The sequence below is a fragment of the Oryctolagus cuniculus genome, chromosome 8, assembly GCF_964237555.1.
Source record: "Oryctolagus cuniculus chromosome 8, mOryCun1.1, whole genome shotgun sequence".
Lineage (NCBI taxonomy): Eukaryota > Metazoa > Chordata > Mammalia > Lagomorpha > Leporidae > Oryctolagus > Oryctolagus cuniculus.
Genome location: NC_091439.1, coordinates 115117408 through 115139319, shown reverse-complemented (window position 1 = coordinate 115139319; position 21912 = coordinate 115117408). Strand labels below are relative to the sequence as shown.

Below are 21912 nucleotides of genomic sequence, written 5' to 3'. Positions count from 1 at the left end.
AGTGCAGGTAGGACTAACTCAGACGTGCTGCTTATTCCACACCAGTAAGGTCTACGTACCCCAGTGAATGGAGAAGACTCCAGTCTCCAACGTCTGTCCCTCTCTCCTTGGCTGTGAAATTCTAAGCCCCACGTTTGGTTTTCTGAGAAGAAAGTAAGACTCCTGTCTGGAGTCTTAACAAGTCTAATTTTAAAATTTTCTCAGATAATAGTGGATTTTATCTCTCTTAACTTAAACAAGTAGGATATAGTGTTACAGCAGATATGCCTAAAGAGTGACAGATGAAACAGCTACTAGATTTGGGTATTTTTTTAAAGATTTATTTATTTGGAAGGGAAAGGGTTACAGAGAGAGAAGAGGGAGAGCAGGAGAGGCAGAGAGAGAGATCTTCCATCTGCTGGTTCTCTCCCAAAGTGGCAGCAATGGCCAGCTGGGCCAGGTGAGAGCCAAGAACTTCTTCGGGCACATCAGCAGGGAGCTGAATTGGAAGTGGAGCAACCAGGACTCAAACCACCACCAATATTGGATTCTGGTGCTGTAGATGTCAGCTTAACCTGCTCCACCACAATGCTGGCCCCAATTCGGGTATTTTACTATTAAGTATATTATGGTCAACACTCTATATACAAATGAAATATTTGAGTATTTTAGGAAGTTACCATGGTTTATATGGTTCATCCATCAGTTACACCTAAAAATTCTAAATGCAATTTAATGGTCATTAATAGAAAACAGAAATGACAAGATTATTTTGTGTAACATAAATTAATATAAAAATTGTATATAAAAAACTGTAAAAGTTGAGCAGCCTCCTACTCCATGATCTGATCGCTGCAGTGGGATATTGTGGCTTCAGACTTGGGCTTTTTTCCTCATTCTTTCATTCATTGTCATTAGGAGCTGGTCAAGTTGTGAATCTTTGTGATCTGTCTGCAAATGGCGGCTCATTTGTCTATTAAAGGGTAACAAGTCAGTGCTACAAGAGACTGTGCATTAAAGCATCCAGAACAAAGAAGTTCAAAAGGTGATAGCAATTCTTAATGCTGTTATCATTATTTTTATCTTTACTGGTTTCACAAACATAATTCTTGAAAGATCTCCAATGTGAATAAAATGGTGTAAATCATTCATAAGCTCCATTATATTCCTACTTTTATGTCATAAAGTTAAGAAAAAACTGTAATGACTACTGTGGTAACTTTGGGCAACACACAAGGTGAATGATAAATACTATTCTTTTTAATATATTTTTACCAGAAAAATCTCTGCTATAGAAAATAATATAAAAGGTATTTGACTCTACCATTTAAGTACATCATAAACTATATAAATTTAAAAATTGAGAAACAAATCCTTACCAAATGCTGTTTCTCATTACCCTGACTCTGACAGAGCTAATGGCACTGACATTTCACTTTTTTTGATAAAAAAAATCTTAATTTTTCAACTGAGGAATTTCCAAGCTAATACTAGTCCTAACTGTAGGAACCAAAGTAAAATTGTAATACATTTGAGTAGTTTCGGGTTTCACAGATAGAGATTAGAAACAAAACACACTGTTATGTAAGCAAGGCTGGACTTCACATTTCTATGCTCACCTGTGATGTGCACTCAACAAAACATACGAACGTTTGGGAAACATCACAGGGTGCTTAGGCCAGGAGTGATGATGAAATCCTGAACTTTATTCAAGACTTTGGTCCTAGTCATGTCTGCTGTGTTTTTTTCTGTTCTTATAATCTATTAAGTTTTGAACTCAAAAACCAAGGATGTGCTGATGGAACGATGGCATCTTTGAAAACAATGAGATTTAATGATACCAAGCACCTGTAACAAACTGATGAAGTGGCTAAATATTACTTTGCATAAATATCTGAATATAATTTATTCCACATTCACCCTTGAATCATGAACTAACCTTGATCTTATAAAACCCCAAACTTAGCATTCCCGTGGTAAAATAAAACCACTACAGAAAGGCAAGCTCAGAGAATCCCTCCTCTCCAACACCATAATTCAAATATCCATAAACTTAATCTAGTGAGATGAAGGTAGGTACACAGATACTATTTGTCATAATTACTATACATCTAAAGAAATAAAAGGATAAAGACTCATTTTTCTGACTTAAATTGTTGAGTTTTAATTCAAAATTATATTTAGTAATGGGCTGAGTTTTCACACATTCAAAGTCTATAATTTCTAAATGCAAATGTGTACGTGAAAACACAACGTATTATTCTTCTTTGCACACATATGACTGAATAAAAATATAATTGCCTCGCTATGATCCCTTCTTTTTAGAGACACTGCAAATTTTATGTCACATTTCCTCTAAAATTACTGTAATTCTTGTTATTATAAGTGGAAACACCAAATTCAAAGACAAGCTGACTTGTCTGATTGAGTCGTTTTCAGGAAGAAACGGCCTGTGAACCTTGCTAGCTTATACATGCTAACACATGATGATTTGTAATACCTTTTACATAAAATCAATTCACTGAGAGTAGACACCATGCACTTAGGGGTAATAAATAGCTATTACTGATCCACATTTGTCCCCAAAGAAACCAATAGTTACTGAAAATCTTAGAGACCCTCAGAGGAAAAGACAGGCGAGGAGGGAAGAAGCGAGAGGTCTGCTTCCACGTAGTTTCAGATCTGCGTGTGGCAAGGAAGAGGCTACCTTCCTGTGCTGCTCCCAGGGCGGAAACAGGACCACGCAAAGCAGGAGTTACGGCGATGGAGACTTTGGTTTCTCGTGCAGAGATAGACACTTATCCTTAAGACAGTCCCTGAGCCAGAACCCTGCACCAGACAATAAAGGATGGTCAAAGAGAAGCGGTTGAATTTCTTTCAAGAACCCTGGAAAAAAAATGTTCTCCTTAGGGTAATAAATTTTGTTCTTGAGAATGTGTGATTCAAACAGTTTCACACTTAAACTCCAAGCACCATGAAGCAGACAGCTACGTAGTCTCTTCTTGATCACTCTGTCTTCTGAATGGTGCCCAACACCTGGAGCGTAAGTGAAAGTGCATGAAGATTTCGTCAGTGAATGTAGGTGCTGGCTCCTACATTTCCACAGGGTACGCCTATAAATACTGCAGTCCTAACTCACCACTGTAGCTACTGTTTTGAACTCCAAGTTCACTTAGATTTTTCCGTGCGAGTTGGTCATGTAGTTACATATCTCATATTTTTGCAAAGATGTCTTACAAAAGGCAAAACAGTGCCTAGGACTTCAACTCCCAAGAATTTTTCAGCAATTAAAGGGAGTGCATGCTACTGTGTATTTATTAAACATAAGAGCATATGGTGAAATACGTATTATTTCCTTAACAACCCAACATCTTGCATAACACCTTATTTTTCACTGCTTTTTGATTGCTCTCATCACATTATTAAGAAAATCATCCTTATTGGAACATGCAGTGCTTAAGGGCATGGATTTTATCTCATTCACTTCAGGTCCAGAAAAAATTAGCACAGGACTTGACTTGAGGTTATATGCAAGGAAGTTAATAAATATTTGGAATAGTTGCAGTGATGTCAGTGAAGTTAGTACCACTTCCTTGTAAGTCTACCATTGGGGTCTACAACTCTTCCAGCATTTGAATAACACACATTCATTTGAAAACCAATATAAACACAGGGCAACTCTGTTGACTTCTATGGAAACCGACAGTTGCCCAGTGCAGTAGAGTCATTAAAAGGTGTCTTCAATCACCAAGAACTTCACCCAGTGCCATCTCTGGGCCTGGGTCTCCACAGGTCTTCAAGACACCCCTGCTGCCCTCCAACTATGAGTGTGAATTCTTTATCTGCTCATGACCTCTCGAGGATTCTCCTGAACCCAGGGAAGCCAACCTATTCGTTTCATACCAACATAACAAATCCAACACAGCTCCCTGAAAACATTTTCCTCCCAAGTTGTCTGTTTCCTAGGCTAAGACAGAAAAGCCATTTTTAAAAAGTAAGATGATTGACTAGGAATGAGGCCAAGGCAAGGAGAAGTTTGAGATTATCCTTTCTGGACACGGTTTTATTTCTACAAAGATTATTTCAGGGCCTCACAGTGTTCAGCATGCCAGTTAACGCTGAGGTGCAGTATTAAAAGGATTCCCCTGATCATTTCCAATACGTGTATTTGCAGTCTAGACATTTTAAATATTTGGCAGAATGGAAGAAGATTCTCTCATGAAGTACTGAAAAAGAACGGACATCACAGGAAAATGCTTTCAAGAAAAATCATCTGAGAGTCAATTCAATATGAAAAATTCCTCAGAAAAAGACTGTAGTCAACAGTTTAGTGTGTAACAAGTAAACCTACACATAGATTTTTGTTTTAAAAAATCTTTTTATTGCATCAATACTTGCAGTTTAAAGGCAGGGAGAAAATGATTAGATTAAAAGACCAAGCGCGAGACAGAAATTGAAGAGCAATGCCCTTGGTCTTTGCTCTGAAACCCAGAACACGAGTCTTGCACAAGGTGACTTTTTGAGTCAAATTCTTTGTCAGGAAAATATGAGATGATAAAATACAGTATTGAGCTGTCTCCCAAAAGTGGTGCATGCTATTAAGTATTATAACTAGGTTACAACTGTATAAACTATCACTTTCCTAACAGAATTGTTTATGTTGGAGGTGGCATTTAAATAGAGAAAGTGATTTTATAGTCGATTCAGGTCAAAAATTTATATAGGGCGGACACTGAGAAGGTACATGTTTTCTCCTTTCTCTACTGGAAGGCAGGCACACTAGAGAGCAGCCAAGCAAGAAGGCTTCTACCCCAACACTGCAGAAAGCAGGGATCCTCCAGGAAGTGGGGGTGGGGGCACTCACCAAAGACATTCGGTGTGATGCAATGAGTGCAGATGCCACAAGGCCCAGTGCTCTCAGTGCCCCAAGGTCACTTCTACTTTTCAATGAGGCTCTGAAGATAATCAGAAAAAAGACTTCAGGCAGATTAATTTCAATTTGCACTAATTAAAGGAAATATCTGCTGTATATAATTTGAAAAATGTAGATTATGGAGTTAAACACAACAGAAATAAGAAATAAAAAACACTCACATTCTCATGCACACCTCTCCTCCTTCCTCGCCCCCCCCCCCCCCCACGCACACATGCACACGGCTCCTTCTGCCTCCTGGATGCAAGTGGCCTAATGGTCTGAACTCTGCCTGCCCTCTCTGAGTACTCATTGATCAGTCTCATGGCCACTGAACTAAAAGTGGAAGTGAGAGAATGTCAGGGTTGAAAGTGCAAAGGCCGGTGCTGTGGCGCAGCAGGTTAACACCCTGACCTGCAGTGCTAGCATCCCATATGGGCGCCGGTTCAAGACCCAGCTACTCCACTTTGATCCATCTCTCTGCTATGGCCTGGGAAAGTAGTACAAGATGGACCAAGTCCTTGGGTCCCTGCACTGCATGGGAGACCCAGAGGAAGCTCCTGGCTCCTGGCTTCGAATTGGCACAGCTCCAGCCATTGCGGCCAACTGGGGAGTGAACCAGCAGATGGAAGACCTCTTTCTCTCTCTCTGCCTCTCCTTCTCTTTCTGTATTAACTCTGACTATCAAATAAATAAATAAATCTTTAGGAAAACCAAAGTGCAAAGGCCAAGTCATTTCTGTCTGGGTGAGAAAATGAAGTTCAAGAAGGCCCCAAACTATAAAACAGCTGATGCTGGATGGAAGCCCCTCCTGTGGGCTTCAGGTACCAATGCCACCTATGAACAAAGCAGGTGTTAACTCTGCAGTGAGCAACAGTAAGCCCCGAAGTGGACTGAGAGCATCTGCCCCGCCAAGCTCTTCATGGCATCACTAGATGTGCATTTCTGTCCCGTGTTCTGTAGGGAAGACAGTGAGAACCTTGTGAACAAGTCATAAACTGTGCATGTCTCATCTGCAATAACAGGAAAGATAGAAACTTAGCAGATACTGAGCAAGGGGCTCAGAGCAGTCCAGGATGAGCCCACCAGGCCAGTATTAAATATTGCTTCCCATGATGCTTAGCATTTCCTTATCTGCTGTAATTTTATTTCCTATGAGAAGATCTGCTTGAAGGGGAATGGTTGCACAATGGATATGTACACCCTTCTGGTTTCAATGGAGCTGTATTGAGCTGAACGTAATAACTTCCTAGACATAATAAGGGTCAATAATCAGTTGATTATAATTACCTGTCTATATGAACTCACAATTTTCTTCTGTTACCATTTATTTACCAATGTATGGAGTAAGTGCCTCAAATGTTGCACATTGCTTCCCTTTGTTTCTTTTAATAGTAATTCTTAAAATATTTATTTGCTCTATTTATGTACTGTAATAAATTAATGAAAGGATCTTAACACAGTATAAAAATAAAAGTCTGTTCTTAAGTAGAATTTTAATAAAACTACATAAAATAAAACTTCACAATATCCTAATGCCATTTTATCTTGCTGTATTATTAGCTTCTTTGCATACCTAATTTCCAACTCACATAAAATTCTTCAGACTGATATTTTTTATCTCCAAAAGTATCTGATAATACAGAAATAGTTTCCAAAATATATCATGTGCTAGAGCTTACAGCAGCCTAAATATGCTGAGATTGCTTTTTGCTTTATCATTTGTATTTGTTTTAATAAACCCCAACTCCATGTCCAGATGTCCTTGCTAAACCGATTTTTGCTTCAGAAGGAAATGTGATATGGTAGGTACATTACACATCACTTCCTTCCACTGGCTTCTTTCTCTATTAAATATTCATTTGCTTAAGTGCCACTTTGGTGCAACTGTGCTTAAAGCTACACTGGCACATTGCAAATCCACTGCAGAAAGAACTCCAGTAGAGCGTCCGGTGCTTCCCGACGGGGTGGAATGAAAGCACATTCCGTTGTGTTTTCCTCCTAACACTGAGATTTGTCAGGTGTTTTCTGTACTTGAACTGACCAAATGAAGTGTTGCCAAAGAGCCTGTTTCATACAGCCCTAAATGTCAGCCGGAATACTGGTGTTGTTCCCAGGGAACAGGCCCCTCGGCAGCTGGCCCTGGGACTTTTTACTTGATGTTGATCACTGGTTTTACACTGTTCACTGGGTATTTTCTCCTTCTCCCCTCTCTCTCCTTCCCCCTCCATCCCTCTTTTTCTGTAGATAGATAGAATGATAAATAATAGATAAAGGTACATGGATACACATAGACAGATTCTAATTTATCATGTAGGCCCTTAAATACAAACTGATTAAGAACATGGCTATTCTGAAAAGATGAGATTAACACTGAAAACTTGGCTTCCTGAAACAAAGCAAGGACACTTCCTGCAGACTTGCCTTTACCACGAACAGCATTGGGAATCACAAGCTTATGTGGCAGCTCTTCCCTGGCATGGTCAAAGTGCTGCAAACCAGAGGAGACTGGTGCATGTGAGCAGTGTGTGCTCATGCATGACCACGCACACTGGGAAGAATGTCTCCTCTTGGGACCAGTATTGTGGCATAACGGGTTAAGCCACTGCCTGTGATGCTGGCATACTACAGGGACTCTGCTTTGAGCCCCTTCAATCCAGCTCCCTGCTAATGAACCTGGGAAAGCAGCAGCACATGGTCCAAGTGCTGGGGCCCCTGCACTCGTGTGGGAGACCTGAATGGAGTTTCAGGCTCCTGGCTTCGGCCTAGCCAAGCCTTAAGAGTTATGGCCATGTAGGGAGTGAACCAGTGGATAGATGTACCTCTCTCTCTCTCTCTCTCTCTCTCTGTAACTCTGCCTTTCAAAAAATAAATAAATAAACCTTAGAAAAGAATGTCTCCTCATTTCTGGGCTCTTAAGTTTTCTTTTTGGTGTGGGAACTTGTATCTTCAGATCCCCAGGGGATCACATAGCTATACACTCAAGCCTCCGTTAGGGTTGATCTCACTGCAATCACGCTACTGAATGTACAACCACTCAAAGAGACTGCCTTACTCTGTGCATACGCAAGCTCGCAGCACACACTTGTTGAAGTAATGTTGAATGAGTATTCCCTCAGGGGATCCCATTGAAAAACCAAACTACAGAACCACTGGTTAGCTTGCTGCCAAGTCAGCATTCGCTGGAGAAGACAGCACTGACAGCAAAAGCAACAGAGCCTGAAGCAGGCCCTTAACTGAGTAAATGCAAGGCTGGCTTTTAGCAATAGAGGGAGCACAGTCCAAGGGGGGACCCTTCCACTAGACAATCAACTCACTCATCTGCATATGCAGCGGGAGTCCGGTGTGCAAGGCCTGGCAGAGTTGGTGTTATTTCAGGATTTCAGGCTCACAGCATGAGGGAGACAGGCAGATATTTGCTTTGAAAGCCAAACTCTGCATGTGAGACATTGGCAAACGTGTTCTACATGGTAGTATCCCCTTGTCCATGGTTTCACTTTCCTTAGTTTCATTTACATGCATTCACATTCAGTCAAAAAATATAACATGGAAAATTCCAGAAATGAGCATGTCATTAGTTTCAATGTGCACACCACTCTAGTAAGCGTCATGAAGTGGTGGTCCATCCTGCTCTGTGCTACCTGGGGCATGAGGCATCCCTTGGTCCAGTGCATCCATGCTGTACATGCTACCCAACCATTAGTCACAGAGCAGCCATCTCCATTATCAGACAGACTGTGGGCACAGTCAGTGCTTCCATTTTCTCCAAATAATCCTTCTTCTACTTGCACAAAGTGCTGCAGTGGTGCAGCTGGCAATCTGATCATGCCAAAAATACAATGTTGAAGTGCTTCCTTCAAGTGAAAACATGAAAATGTTCAGCCTCATCCAAAGAGGGGCGCACATCCTACGTTAAGGTTCCTGTGAGCTATGGCAAGAATGAATCTTCTGTCTATGAAATTGTAAAGCAGGAAGAAGAAATCTGCACAAGCTTTGCTGTTGCACCTCACACTGCAAACCTTACACCATGGTGTGTGTTAGGTGATTGGAGAAGATGAAAAGGCACTGCTTAACAGGTTCAGTCCTATTTGCAGTGTCACTGTCCTGTGGGGACCTTGGAATGCATTCCTCATGGGTAAGGGGGGAGGCTCTGTCTTGACCATGACCACACAAGTGTGGGGTATCCCATTCTGAATGTCTTGATCACAGCATCCTAAAAGGAACATCTAACTCAAACAGCACCTTTTGGAATTTATGTTTGTCTTCAGAACTTGGGATCTCTGCACAGGTGTCCAGACATAGAACAAGGAACGTTGTTGGTACAGTGCAACTTTTCAGTTCGGGAGTCAGCCCGATTTGAGTCAGGACCATCAACCTGGGAAACTATGCCAGAAAGACAAGGCGAGACCCTATGGACAATCATAACCGTCGTGTTGACTGGAGCAGGTGAACTGGTGGGACAGGGAACGAACTGGGCACTGACTGGTTCAGAGATTTCAGCAACCTGAACGTGGAGTCTCTGACCCCACTGACGATTTCCGGCTGTTCAGCCCTGCAGATGAAGCTGTTAGAAGCAAACAGCAACCTTTCTGCAGAGCCGTTCCCTTGGATATGGGAGCCTGAACACAGGAAAACAAAGACAAACTATTACAGCATAAAACATTCACTGCTGGCCTAAATAATGGTCTGTTTTTTTTTTCATTTCTGTGTAGTCATTTCATAATTCAGTTGATTTCATAAGTAAAAACTTTTAAATGCAAGTGTTTAATTGTTCTAAGTAGTCCTAAAATATTTCAGTGTGGTGATATTTAATGTGCTGAGCTCTTCAGGATTAAATACTGTGGATTAACAACTCCTCTTTCGTCCCCTCTTCCTCTCCTTCTCACTCTCCCTCTGTCCCACGGTTTTGAGACACACTGGGAACACCCCATATAGCAAGGAGCGGCCTCTGCAACCAGAGGGTGAGCCTTCATGAAGAAACAACAAAAACCCGAAGTGCTCAGTCCTAGGACAACAAGGAACTGAAATCCACCTCCCTGAGCGAGCCATCTCAGAAGTGAATACTTCCCCTGCTGAGTCTCACTTGGGGATCACTAAGGCCCCAGCCAACATTGCATGGCCCTCTTGTGAGATCCTCAGCACAGGCCCAAGTGGTGTCAATACACTCCTGACCACCCGCATGGTTGTTTCCTTGCATGGTTGTTGTTCTTGGCAATGTCTGGTCTTGCACAGAGGAAAGAAAGAGAATGGAGGACCACGTAAAATCATCTTGTTACACACGCCTCCTGCTCTCTGTCTCTATCCATCCGTATTTGAGGACAAAGAAAGAGCACTGGCATCAGTGAGCATAAACAAGTGGTTCTGATCTCTTATTCTGAGTTTAAAGCTGCAATAAATGGCACCAAATCTCTCTTACTTACATTTTTACTTACATTTTTTTTCCTTCTCAGGGTTCTATTCTTAAAAAGTAATAGTGGGTTCACCTTGTCCTATGAAGAGAAACACTTGATAATATTTTTATATCAACTCTTTTTTAAAAGTCCTCTTACTGTCCATCCATCATAAACATGGAAAGAAAAACACATCTGCTAGGAGATACAAATCACGCCCCAAAGTTCAGCTTGGTGTCCTTCTAACCCCATCAGGTCAGGAGATGCTTCGTCTTTTCGGTACCATGACAACGCGTCCTCTCCATTTCTCTCATTGTCACCAAAGAACGCTGGAAAGGTAATTTTGTAATTGCAGTTGTAAAAGAAACTGATTAGTTCCTCTTTGTTCCATAATCCTCTTATGTAATTCTTTTAAATTAAAAAGCTGAGAGATAAAATAGTCATGAAGATCAAAATGACAATTGTAGGTTGTCATATCTGCTCAACAAGCTCTAATAGTAAATTGTTGCTAAAAGAAAAAGATGCAAACATCTTAGATAACTTACTCTGTACACAGAGAAACAGCCATAAGAGAGAATCACAAGTGGATCAAGTAAGTAAGTATGGCAAAATAGTAACTTGGATATATTGATGTAAGCCAGGTATCTGGTAAGTTCTGGACCCAGTGCTTACAGGTGACCTGACAAAATCACTCCTGATGGCTTCTGCAGGTTATCTCCATGAGACACTTCAACAAGTTTTTGCAACACAATAATCTGCCCCACTAAACATATATTGTATAGGGTGACAGCATTTGAGGACTCATTAAAGAAGTCGGGAATGTAAAAGACACCAGTATGATAGTCTCAATAGTCAGATGAGTATCTTTCAGTTCTCCAGGACGTAAAGATCTATGGAGTAAGAATGATATAAACAAACAAGGCCAAATCCTGCAAACAAGAGCAAGAATTTTTTGCAAAAGATACTAAATTAAGTTCCCTACATCATGGTTAATAAGTGTTAAAGACGGGTAAGCCACAACAAATTTCAGATAAAGGGGAGATTAGGTGACTGCTTCCCAGGAGAGATAACAAGAAGTGTACTCAAAGGTGGGTGGGCTTAGGACAGAGGGAAATGTCAATGAAGGTCATAGTTGAGGATGTAGAATACAAAAATTGCTCCCGTGTGTGTAAGGTATGTCTGCTGTCACTGACATTCAAGCCCCCAGCGGTGAGCACAAGGAGAGCTGGAAAGACACTGAAGTCAGAGCCACGAGGACTTTAAGAGCCAGCTTGGGGGAAACGCAGTGTGTTCTAGAGACATTCCTAAAGTGCCAAAGAGGCCACAGCACAGTGTGGTTAACCACTGAGTGCTCCTCCGGCCACACTCAGCGTCTGGTCGGTACTCAGAGCTGGAAGGCATCACCAAAACTACACAACAGGAAGCACAGGGGCCCTGGAACGTGGGCCAGAAACTTCACAAAGGGCAGAGGTTCTGCTCTCCCGGGAACAGGTGACTTTCAAACAAGAGTTTGGCCCCTTGGCTGTGTGAGGAAAGGAGGAAGTCAGGTCCTGAGACAGGTGTATTTTTTGCATACCCCAGGAGAGGGGCTCCTGGAAGGGACTGATTTCACTTCCCTCTGGCCTGGCATTTAAGGAGCTGTCCACGAATTTCAGAGAAGGAAGAGGGGCCTGGTGGCCACTGAGTACTGAGCACCAAGCCTGACACCTCAGCTAGAACTCGCTATGGAAAAAAGAGTTTCAAAGGCTTTTTCAGTTGCCGTTTCCTATTTTGCTGTTTGCTCTCACTTCCGTTCTTTAGGGCTTCACCAATTCTCCTCCTCCCAGAGAAAACCCCATGTGACCTTTGCAAGACATACGACATCTTTGTCATGTGGATGACATTCGAGTAAATACTATTGTGTGGGTGATCTTCCTTCTGCACTAAGAGTGCAAACTCCCTGAAGGCAGCTGAATTAAGCTTCCTCTTCATCACCAATGTGCTGGAGACGGCCCCTGGAGAAGGTGGTCCCAGTTGGTGCACACATCATTCGTCACATGAGCTGAAGGATTACACCACCCTACCTAGCAATGAAAACTCCCCACACTTCATCTTTGAACTGCAAAAGTCCCCAGTGTTAGGCATCCGAACAGAATAAAAACACATGTACAATTCCCAAATGATAGTAGTTGCACCCAGATCATTAGAATCAGCCAACACTACAGACAATTCCATCTAACAGTGACTTTTCTCACTTGACTTTCTCTCCACATTATTGTCAATTTTTTTTTAAAAAAAGGACTGGAATTGTATTTTTAAGAATCAACCTCTGCAAAAAAAAAAAAAAAAAATCCCTACTGTTTCTGGGTAAAATAGAGTAGGCATGTTGAACAGATAACCTGCAACCTCGTGTACACAAGAGAAATCACCAAAGAAAATCCTGACAGCTGGATTAATTTTATGTTGCCTGCATCATTACATTTTGCAAAGAAAAGGGGTGTGGGGGGGAGTGAGAGAGAACAAGAAATGCCAAATTAACGCTGAAGGAACGTATATGTCTAGAGGGAAGTACCAGCAACGCTCAGTCCATTTCTTGTAAAAAATGCGACCCTTCCTATGTTGACAGGGTCCTTGTACTTCTTTATGTGGAACGCCAATCATTGCCTGCAAGTCTTCACTACCCAGAGCCGCACTGGACATCACAGAACACCACTTTACTCACCAAAATAAAATAAAATAAAACTAATGTGAATGACAGTGGTGACAATTACTGACGGGCTTTGAACACACTAAAAGATAGTGAGCAGTGTATCTTTACTGATCCTTTTCTGAAGGGGAAGCCTCCTCTGACTCCCAGGCTCTCCATTTGCATAAGAGAGAAAGGTCTGTTGTGTCCACTGCCAGTTTACTGATGGAAAAGGAAGGGAACAGTCACTCGGGAAACTATGGTTTTAAGAAGCACAGCTGTCTAATGCTCCTCAAGGTACTTAGCAAGAGAGGGAGATGAATGGTGAGCGTCCTCCACAGGTTTCTTAGGGATATCAACTTCATATGGAAAACTGTAAACTTTGAAGACATCGATGAAGACACATCCTATTAAAAATAAGAGGAGAAATAAATTTCCTTTTAAAAGAAGGCTAGAGATTCTCCAGGCATCTGGAAATTGCCTGCTTAGAATGCACAATTAACTTTAAGAGCTTTTAATTCATTAGAGATCACTCCCCAAATAATTCAGATTTTAATCTAACATTTAGCTCTTTCTTACATAACACTAATTGTGTCAGAGTATACTAACCAGTGAAAGAAAAATATAAAATAATTCATTGCAGCAGTATTCTTGTATGAAAGAGTATAATTATCCCTTGAAGTCTCACCACAGTATAAGCATTATGGACAAGGAACTTGAATCTCAGCTTTGTTGTAAATTCAATTTTTAAAAAGGAGATTAAACAGCAAAGAATGATGCACATTGATCAAGAAGGCACTGATCATAAAGAAGAAATCTTCTGAAATAATTGGGAATTTCATCCTATAGCATATTCATAATGTAATTGGTGTGGGTTAACAGTCTGCAAAGAATCAGTGGGTATGTTATTAGAATTTGATGCCTTTCATTGAAAGGAGATGGAAGTGGGTGACAGACTCTTATCTTTCAATAGAAAGCTTTGCTACATTATCAACCAAGTACTTCATGTCAATAGTTTGTTATATAAGAGAATATTTCAGTTGCATTTTAACCATCTCAAGGTTAGAAATCCTAGGAGAGTAGTTCAAGAACTTCATGGAAAATTCAATGGAATGGTTGGTTATTTAAGTGGGAGAATACTAAAATCTTTTTGAAGACGTCTTATGCTTTACAGCTGTACTTGGTGCACAGCATAGTGTGCCTCTAAATGAGAGATTATTTGCATTGTCAATATCAACCTTATCGGGGCAGAAGGATGAGGTACTAAATGCGAATGCAGATCTCCAAAAGTCTGCATCCAAAAGTCACTGAGAATCACTTTGGGTAGAGGCATGGAATGTGTGTGGCACCAAGTGACGTGCAGGCACCCTAAGACTACAGGAGGATATTCAAAACCCTGCACTACAGTCATACAGTGATGAGGGTGACAGACAAGTTTAGTACAAAAGCAGACTGTTGACTCAAGGCTTTGGGGAGGTGAGTGTTCCACTCTACAAAAGCTACTCCAGTTCCTTTGGGGCTCATGTGCTGTGTAATTATTTGAGTAATTCAAACAACAGTTTTAATTATCTCTAGAATATCCACACATTACATCAGTTCTTGAGTTTTATTGAGGTTGAAGTTCTCCAAATTACAAAAAGCTAACAAACATCTCAGTGGCACTTAAAATTGGACCAGTATCCTATACAATGTAAGTCTCAAGTGGCAATAGTATTCTAAAAGTGACTCATTGGTGAACAAGCTGAGAAGTGGCTCCAACAATGTGACTCCAACAATTTGCACTTCTCTCAATCTTCTGCCAGCAATAACAATATTTTTATATCAAATACCATTATATTCACAACTTACTACTTTACAAATAATCTGGCAAAAATGAAGCTCATGAGCATTAAAATGGAAGTAATACTTTTATCCTACTTGTATTTGGATGGAATGATGATAAGGGAACTTTCCTTAGACTTTAATGACTTCCCCCAAGTCAAAACAAGTACAACATCAAACATGGAGATATCACACAACAAACTGAAAATGTGTCGGTAGCGTTAAGGTTATAGTAGTTATTTTTAACAGATTCCACACCTGCATGTTTTTCTTTTTCATCCACCAGTGAAGTGTTAGATGGAGATAAATCTTGTCAACGTGGGTCAGAGTTTACACTGACTCTAACTCAACTCAAGTGGTTGAATATCTCTCTTCTCTTCTCTGTGGAATGCTTAAAGCACATTCAGAGTGGGTTTTCTTAAAGGAGCCAGGGCCCCTTGTGGATGATGAAATATCTCGCCCAGCAAGGACAACGATGTTTTAGTATGAAGAAAGATCCAGCACCTTCCCTAAAGAGCTGATGGCAATGCCTTCTCTCAGAAATTACTGGATGATGGAAACAGTTTAATGAATGCAGCTCAACTCAACAAGGAATGTGTTTCCCACTCTGTATTCCAAGAAGCTTATCTGCTGGGGGAGTTGGGGAAGAAGGTGTGTGCTACTTGTCATAAAGCTCCCACAATTAGTCACTTTCAAACAGAAAACTTAGGCACTTCTTTTGACCCTTTGCCGTACAAAGAGAATATTAATTCTGTGATGTATTACCCTCAGTACTGGGAATTAAATTCTACCCTAAATACAGACATATCAAGAAGTCAAAGATCATTGACTGTCATTTTAAGTCATTACCAGAAAGACTAATTTCCTTCCGCTGGGCATAAACCTGACAATGTTACGATTTGATTTTCATGCTGATGGTTTTGTGATATAAGCCTCCAATGAGTTGGGTACAGCAACTGTGCAATGAGAGGCAACCTCAGAAGCCTATCTTCCTTTAACACTGGTTCATTTCAGCACAGCCAAAACACCTCTTTCTTTCCTTAGACTGCATGTCCAAGACTGTTCTCCTTTCAAAAATAATGATCTGCTTGCAGTCATCATGCTGGCCAGTACACAGAATCAGAAGGACTTGGTGCTGTCATTAGCACTGATGGCTTGGAAGGTAAAGTTCCTCTTCCTGTAGAGGAATCCAAGCCAACAGCCTTCCAATGTGCCCATGTAACCCAAGGTACAAACTGTGGACTACAGAGTATCTACACCTCCACTCAGATATCACTCCAGAATATTTATTAATCAAAGTTGAAGAAGGCACACTTTCATCATCTACTATGTGCAAAGCTGTCCATGCAACTTCTTAATTATCTTTTAGAGGGAAAGAGATTCGCCCAGAAGATATATTAGAGGCCACAGAGAAAGCACAGCTTAAACTGCACGTACACAAGTTGCAACGGCTTATTTTCACTAGGAGCTCAGCAGAAAAAGGACCGGAGGCACATTTAGAATTCAGTAGAGCATAGAGTATTTAATATGCCATTTGCATTTTGACAGCTTAGAAATGTCTACACTGGATTTGCTGGATTGTCTGCAGTGAGCACTAACCAGCCATTGAGCCTGTGTTTATCTATTTCTTAAAGGAAGCAGAACCATTTTCTTGACATTTTCAAAGCTGATTTGGTGTCTGTTTTGAGACAATAAATAGGAGAGGAAGCAGCACTGGCCCAGGAGAGACTGCTTTTGCCTGGAGGAACTTTGACACGGAGCTGTGGCAGTTTTCTCATCAGCACCGTGGGTCAGCAGCTGAGAGCCGGGGGACCCAGCCATCCCCCTGTCTCCTGAGGCCTCCCTGGGTGCAGGCGCCTGAGATCTGGGGGTTCTACTACCCCCCAGTCCCCGGCTCTGGGTTTTCTGAACGTGTCTGAAGAGAACGCTTTGTCCCAGCACTCCAGCTTGCGAAACCTCTCCCTTCAGAAGGCAGACCGCCTTACTTACCTTTTCCAAGACATTAAGTCCCAAACTACTGACTAAAAGGGTGCCCCAGAAGTCCCAGGCAGCCTTCTGCAGAACTGCTCAGAATTCGAAGAACAGATACTAACTTCATTCAACACAGTCAGCCTGTTCAGTGTATAATGGATTAGGAGTTTTCTGCCCGAGCTCCTGTTCCGAAGAGTCCCCGGGCTCCACCAGGAGAGGGAGGACGCCCTGTGGCCTGCCATAAAGGAACTGACCGGCAAACGAAAGGGTGCAGCATCCTTCTTGGTGATGCGAATTTTTAAAAAGGCAACTCATCTGGAACCCTGTAGATCTGAGTCTCCCTCATCCTCCTCCATCCCAATCCCAAACTGATTTTATGGCTTCTGTAAAATCCTGCAATGTGGGACATTCTCTTTGCTGGGCAGGCCAGTGGACCTCAGAAGCGCATCTGCTCAGCGCTCAGTCTCTCTCCCCAGGCGTCCTCAGCTGAGGCCGCTCTGGGCCAGGGCTACCTGTGCTCCCTTAGTCGCCTTCTGGGTGATGCTTGCTTACGCCTGCGCTCTCCTCACAGCACAAATGCAACAAACAATTCAGAAGCAAACTTTGTTTGCCTAAGCAGCCACATGGCCGGCGGATCAGCCCCGGATTCAGGACGCCAGTCTGAGCCGGAGCTCACGGAAGAGCGATTCCCACCCGTGCGTGGGACCAGCGGCCTTCTTCCTCCTCTCGCGGCCCTTGAAGATGCGGTGCTCGTCAGAGATACGCGCCCTGGGGGCTCAACCTGCACGCCGCCACCCACCGCCAAAGAGCAAAAGGGAAAAAAATCTACCACGGAAACCTAGTGTCCCCAAGGTTCCACCGGAGCGCACCGCACGGTCCTCAAAAGCGGACACTCCGGTCCAACGCTAACAGGTTCCGATGGCCTCAGCTTGCGGCCGCCGCCCGCCTCCCGCGGCCCGGCAAACAGGTCACGAATCACGCCCCGCGCGTCCCCAACTCGGTGTCGCCGTGGCCTCCGCGCCAGCCGCCACCTGGGCGCGCGCGGCTCCCTCCGCTCACGCGCCCCGGAGCGGGCGGCCGAGCCCCCAGGGCCGGGCAGCTACGCCCCGGGGCAGAGGCCCGACCTTGGGCGCCCGGGCCATACTCTGCCCGGGGAATTCGACCCCACCCCGGTGGCGGGAGCGCACCAACAGCGAATCTGGCGCTGGCGTCATCCGCCTTCCGCCTGCCTACGGGCCCCCGCACCCGGCACGACCCCGCGGGCGCCGAGGAGACGCGGCCCCCAGCCCGGGTGGGGTCCGGGAAGAAGCCGCCGGGTCCAGGCCATAGCGCAGGGAGCCCGGCGACCGAGCGCCCGGGTCCCCCCCTCCGCCCCGGCGCACACACGCAGGAACCCGCGCCACTCCGGCACCGCACACGCCAGGGGCCTGAGAAATCAGCTCCACTCTTGGGCTCTGCCCGGGGGTCTGAGGCCCCTAGTCCCTCAGGCTGCCTCTGCAGGAAGCAGGGCGCCCAGCCTGTGCGCCTTGTGCCCGGTTCGCCCAAGGATCGGCCCAGGACGCCCCCGCCCACGGCCCGCCCTCCCGCCTCTGCCTGGCGCAGCAGCCCACCCGCATGGGGGCGGAATCCGCCCGGCACACACGTGTGCGGATTATTAATAAAGCAGCCGAGCCAGGGCCGCCGCTGTCTCCACGCAGCGACCGCTGCTAATTGCGGGGGAAGGGATCACGGGACGTACGGAGCTCCGGGAAACAGAGTGGGCTCCCAGGCCGAGCTGCCTGCCCGAGGAGCAAGCCCCGGGCCCAGAATGGTTGCTGCGTGCAGGGGGAGGGCGGGAAGTTTTTGCGGAGTTGCGTGGCAGGTGTTTCCTCTGCACGCGGGGCTCTGCCGGACAAAGCTCGGCCTTGTTCTCCGGCCCCTGCTCGCTCCCCTGCGGCACACACCCGCGCACAGCTGACTTTTCCTGCTTGGCCTTTCAATTCCCAGCCAGTCCTGGGCGACCCGAGGCTGCTGCCGGCCTGGCCCTCCTCGGATGCCGGTGCCTCCGCAGCCCGCAGCCGCCAGGGCCGTGCGTCTTGACCGCGGAGCGAGTGGGGAGCGGGTTTGTGTCTGCGGAGCCCGCCCCAACCCTGATGACCGCGAGCTCAGGACGTCAAGACCCACCCGGGTGCGCCCCTTCACCGGGCCTGGGGTGCGTTCCCGCGGACACCACAGGCCAGGGCAGATGCTTGGTGGGGGCGACAGGTGCCCGGCGGTCACTTCCCGCCCAGCCCTCGGCGCCCCGTGGGGCGAGCCGTCGGGAGGGGAAACCCAGCCCGCAGTTCTCTCCCTGTCTCTCCAGGCTGATCTAGAGTTTGCTAATGGACCAGAGTCCTGCTTCGCCTTGTCAGTCACCCTGGAATGTGGACCACTGGAGGAGCAGATACGGGGGAAGGAGAAGATGGAAGGAGCTGGAGAGACAAGGGGAACAATCTCAAGTCACAAGATTTGAATGCATCCTCTGAAAAGGATAAGAAAAAAAAGAAAGAAACGTATACAGTATAGATGTCCGCGGGAATCCGCCACCGGCGCTGACCGCCCTGGGAAGCACCCAGGAAGGCTGGCTATAAGGGCAGGGGCTGCCGATGTGAAAATCAATCAGATTCATTCTCTCTCTCTCTCTCTTCTCTCTCTCTCTCTCTCTCTCTCTCTCCCAGGAAACAGAACAGTACCCGAGCTGTTGTTGTGTGCCAGCCCCGGCTGCTCACAGCCAAACATTCCCTAACTCGTTTCTAGGAGAGAACCAACTTGGCAGAGCCGCAAGCCCCCGCAGCCGCCCCGCGGGACCCCTTTCCTAGACCCCAGCGTGCAGCGGAGGCTCGCCCCGTGCCCAGGGCGCGAGCACCTGACGTGGGGGCCCGACCTCAACTCCCTGCCCTCTGCGTGCTCCTAGTCGGCTGCTTGCAACTTGCGAGGAGCGAAGTCCGGGGGGCGGAGAGCGGGGGCGATCGTCCAGAGGCAGCTGAGTGCCTTGGAGGAGGGCAGGAGAGACCCGGGCTTGGGCTGTGAGGGTGCGGGAGGCCGGCTGGAGGGCTGCTACGCCGCCCACTACCCCGATCCCGAGGCACAGCCCCCAGCTCGCAAGGCCGGCGTCGCAGGGCCGCTTTGCCAGGCGCGCAGGGTCCGGGGAGAAAGTCCGGGAAGTGCCCCCTGAGCCCCCGCGACCCGGCGTGCCCACCGCCGCCGCGCAGTTTCAGCCCAACTCGTGCGGGTCTCCCCGCTCCCTGACCGCCCACCGCCAAGCAGAGGGACACCTGCCACGGCCCGAGCGAGGGGAAGCCGGAACGGGGGTGGGGCGGCCGGGGGCGGGCGAGGGTCGCGGCGAGCGCGCGGCGAGCTCCGCTCCCCGGCGACGCGTTCCCGGAGCGCCAGCGATGGAGAACGCCCGGCAGACGCGGCTCGTCCTCGGCGCCCTGCCGTCCCCAGACCGACACCTGCGCTCGCGGACGGGGCCTCCGCGGGGCCGGCCGCCTCCCCCGGCCCCGTGGCGAGCCTCGCTTACCGTCCGCTGCAGTGACGAGCCCGGCGCACAGAGCCGCGGGCAACAGGAGCAGGAACAGCGACTCGCGTCTCCTCCACGCAGTCATGTCTGCAGCTATTCCACACGCACACGCCGCCGGGGCCGCTTCTCAGATGTGCCCGAATCCTCCGGGGAACGGGAGGGCTGCGAGCAGAGCCAAATATTCACCCTCGGGCAAAGCGAGCCGGAGAGACCTCGGTCCCGAGACCGGCCGCGCGTCCGACGCCTCCTGCAGGTCTGGGCGCCCGGCTCGCCTCCCTCTCATAGCATCGGTCCCGAGCCACTGCAGGGCTGGCGAGCGGCTCCGAGCGAGCGCGGACGCCCGGGCTGCCGGGCCGGGGCCGGGGCCGGGGAGGAGCGCCGGCCGAGCCGGGCAGGAAGGCACCAAGGCGGCGAGGCTGCGGGAGGGGCGAGGCGCGCGGAGGAGCGCGCGCAGCCGGGAGAGACCTGGAGAGGAGGCAGCTGGAGGGAGAGCCAGCGAGTGGGAGACGCGGGAGGGGCGCCGGGGGAGGAGAGAGCCAGTCTGCGGAGGCCAAGGCGGAGAGCGCAGAAGACAGGCTGCTAGCGGCACCGGGAGCCGCTGCCGTGGCTGCTGGACTCAACCATCCCTACCCACAGAGAGGGGAACGAGGCTAGCTGGGCACGGCGCACTCCCGGACGGAGCCCGAGCCTCGGGCCCTGGGCTCAGCGCCCGGGGCTGCGCTCCACGCGGCCTCCAGCGCGAGGGCGCGCAGGCGGCACGGGGGAGACTTGTTGGGCGCGCGGCTAGGGGAAGCCCACGCCGCACCCAGGCGGGCAGCGGTGCGTTCGCGCCACTCCGGAAAACGCGGGGGCTTTTGCGGGGGGCACAGGCTGGTCCCTGCCTCCTGGCCGACCAGCGGGGAGCCCCCGCATAACTTAGCACAGGAAGAGAAAGGGCACAGCGTTGACCCCAAGGGAGAGAGAGTAAAATATATATATTCACACACAGGTATATATAAAAATGGACACATACATGTTTTTCCATATGGACTATGACATATATTATACTTACATATAGAAATACATGTATATGCTATATGGTATGTAATATATATGTTACGCACATACATATGTATGCTATATGGCATATTGTGTATTATACACAATAGACATACATGATATAAATATACACACATGTGCACCCGCACATTATATATAATGCATATATCATATATATGCACACGCAGATTTGTGAAACTCATCCTTGATAAAGTGACTCTTTCTGAGGAGTTAAGAGTTCCTCACTTGGGGCTGCATTAGGGTTACCCACACCCCAACTCCAGGTTCAGTCCACTCTCAAAATGAGAGGGATCCTCTGGAACCGATACTTGGGTCTGGCCCTGAGCACTGGCTCCTGCCACACCTGCAGGTGACACTAGACAGCACAGTCAGTTGTCTGAGAAGGGACCCTATGCAGCACCGACAGAGCTGGGCTCTGCAGCACCGGGGTGGGTCCACTGAAGTGGATTTTACCAGTGCTGGCAACACATTAAAGGCTCACCATTTCTGGGGAACAAGGCAACCCCACTCCTGGGCGCATGGGCCTGTCCCAGCCCTGTGAGATGCTGTTCTGTCCAGGGCACTGAGAGGTTGT

The 21912-nt window shown here is 46.8% G+C and overlaps 1 protein-coding gene across 2 annotated transcripts in view; it reads right to left on the bottom strand.

Annotated features, from left to right (window-relative positions):
• CSMD1 (CUB and Sushi multiple domains 1) overlaps window positions 1-20997 on the bottom strand; it is a 2053194-nt gene extending 2032197 nt beyond the window's left edge. For both annotated transcript variants that reach the window (XM_070047233.1, XM_070047234.1), the window contains exon 1: window positions 20280-20997. In XM_070047233.1, the coding sequence (XP_069903334.1) occupies window positions 20280-20364 (85 nt within the window). In that variant the 5' untranslated portion in view covers window positions 20365-20997. The remainder of the gene's footprint in view (window positions 1-20279) is intronic.
• Between the last annotated feature and the right edge of the window lie 915 nt (window positions 20998-21912).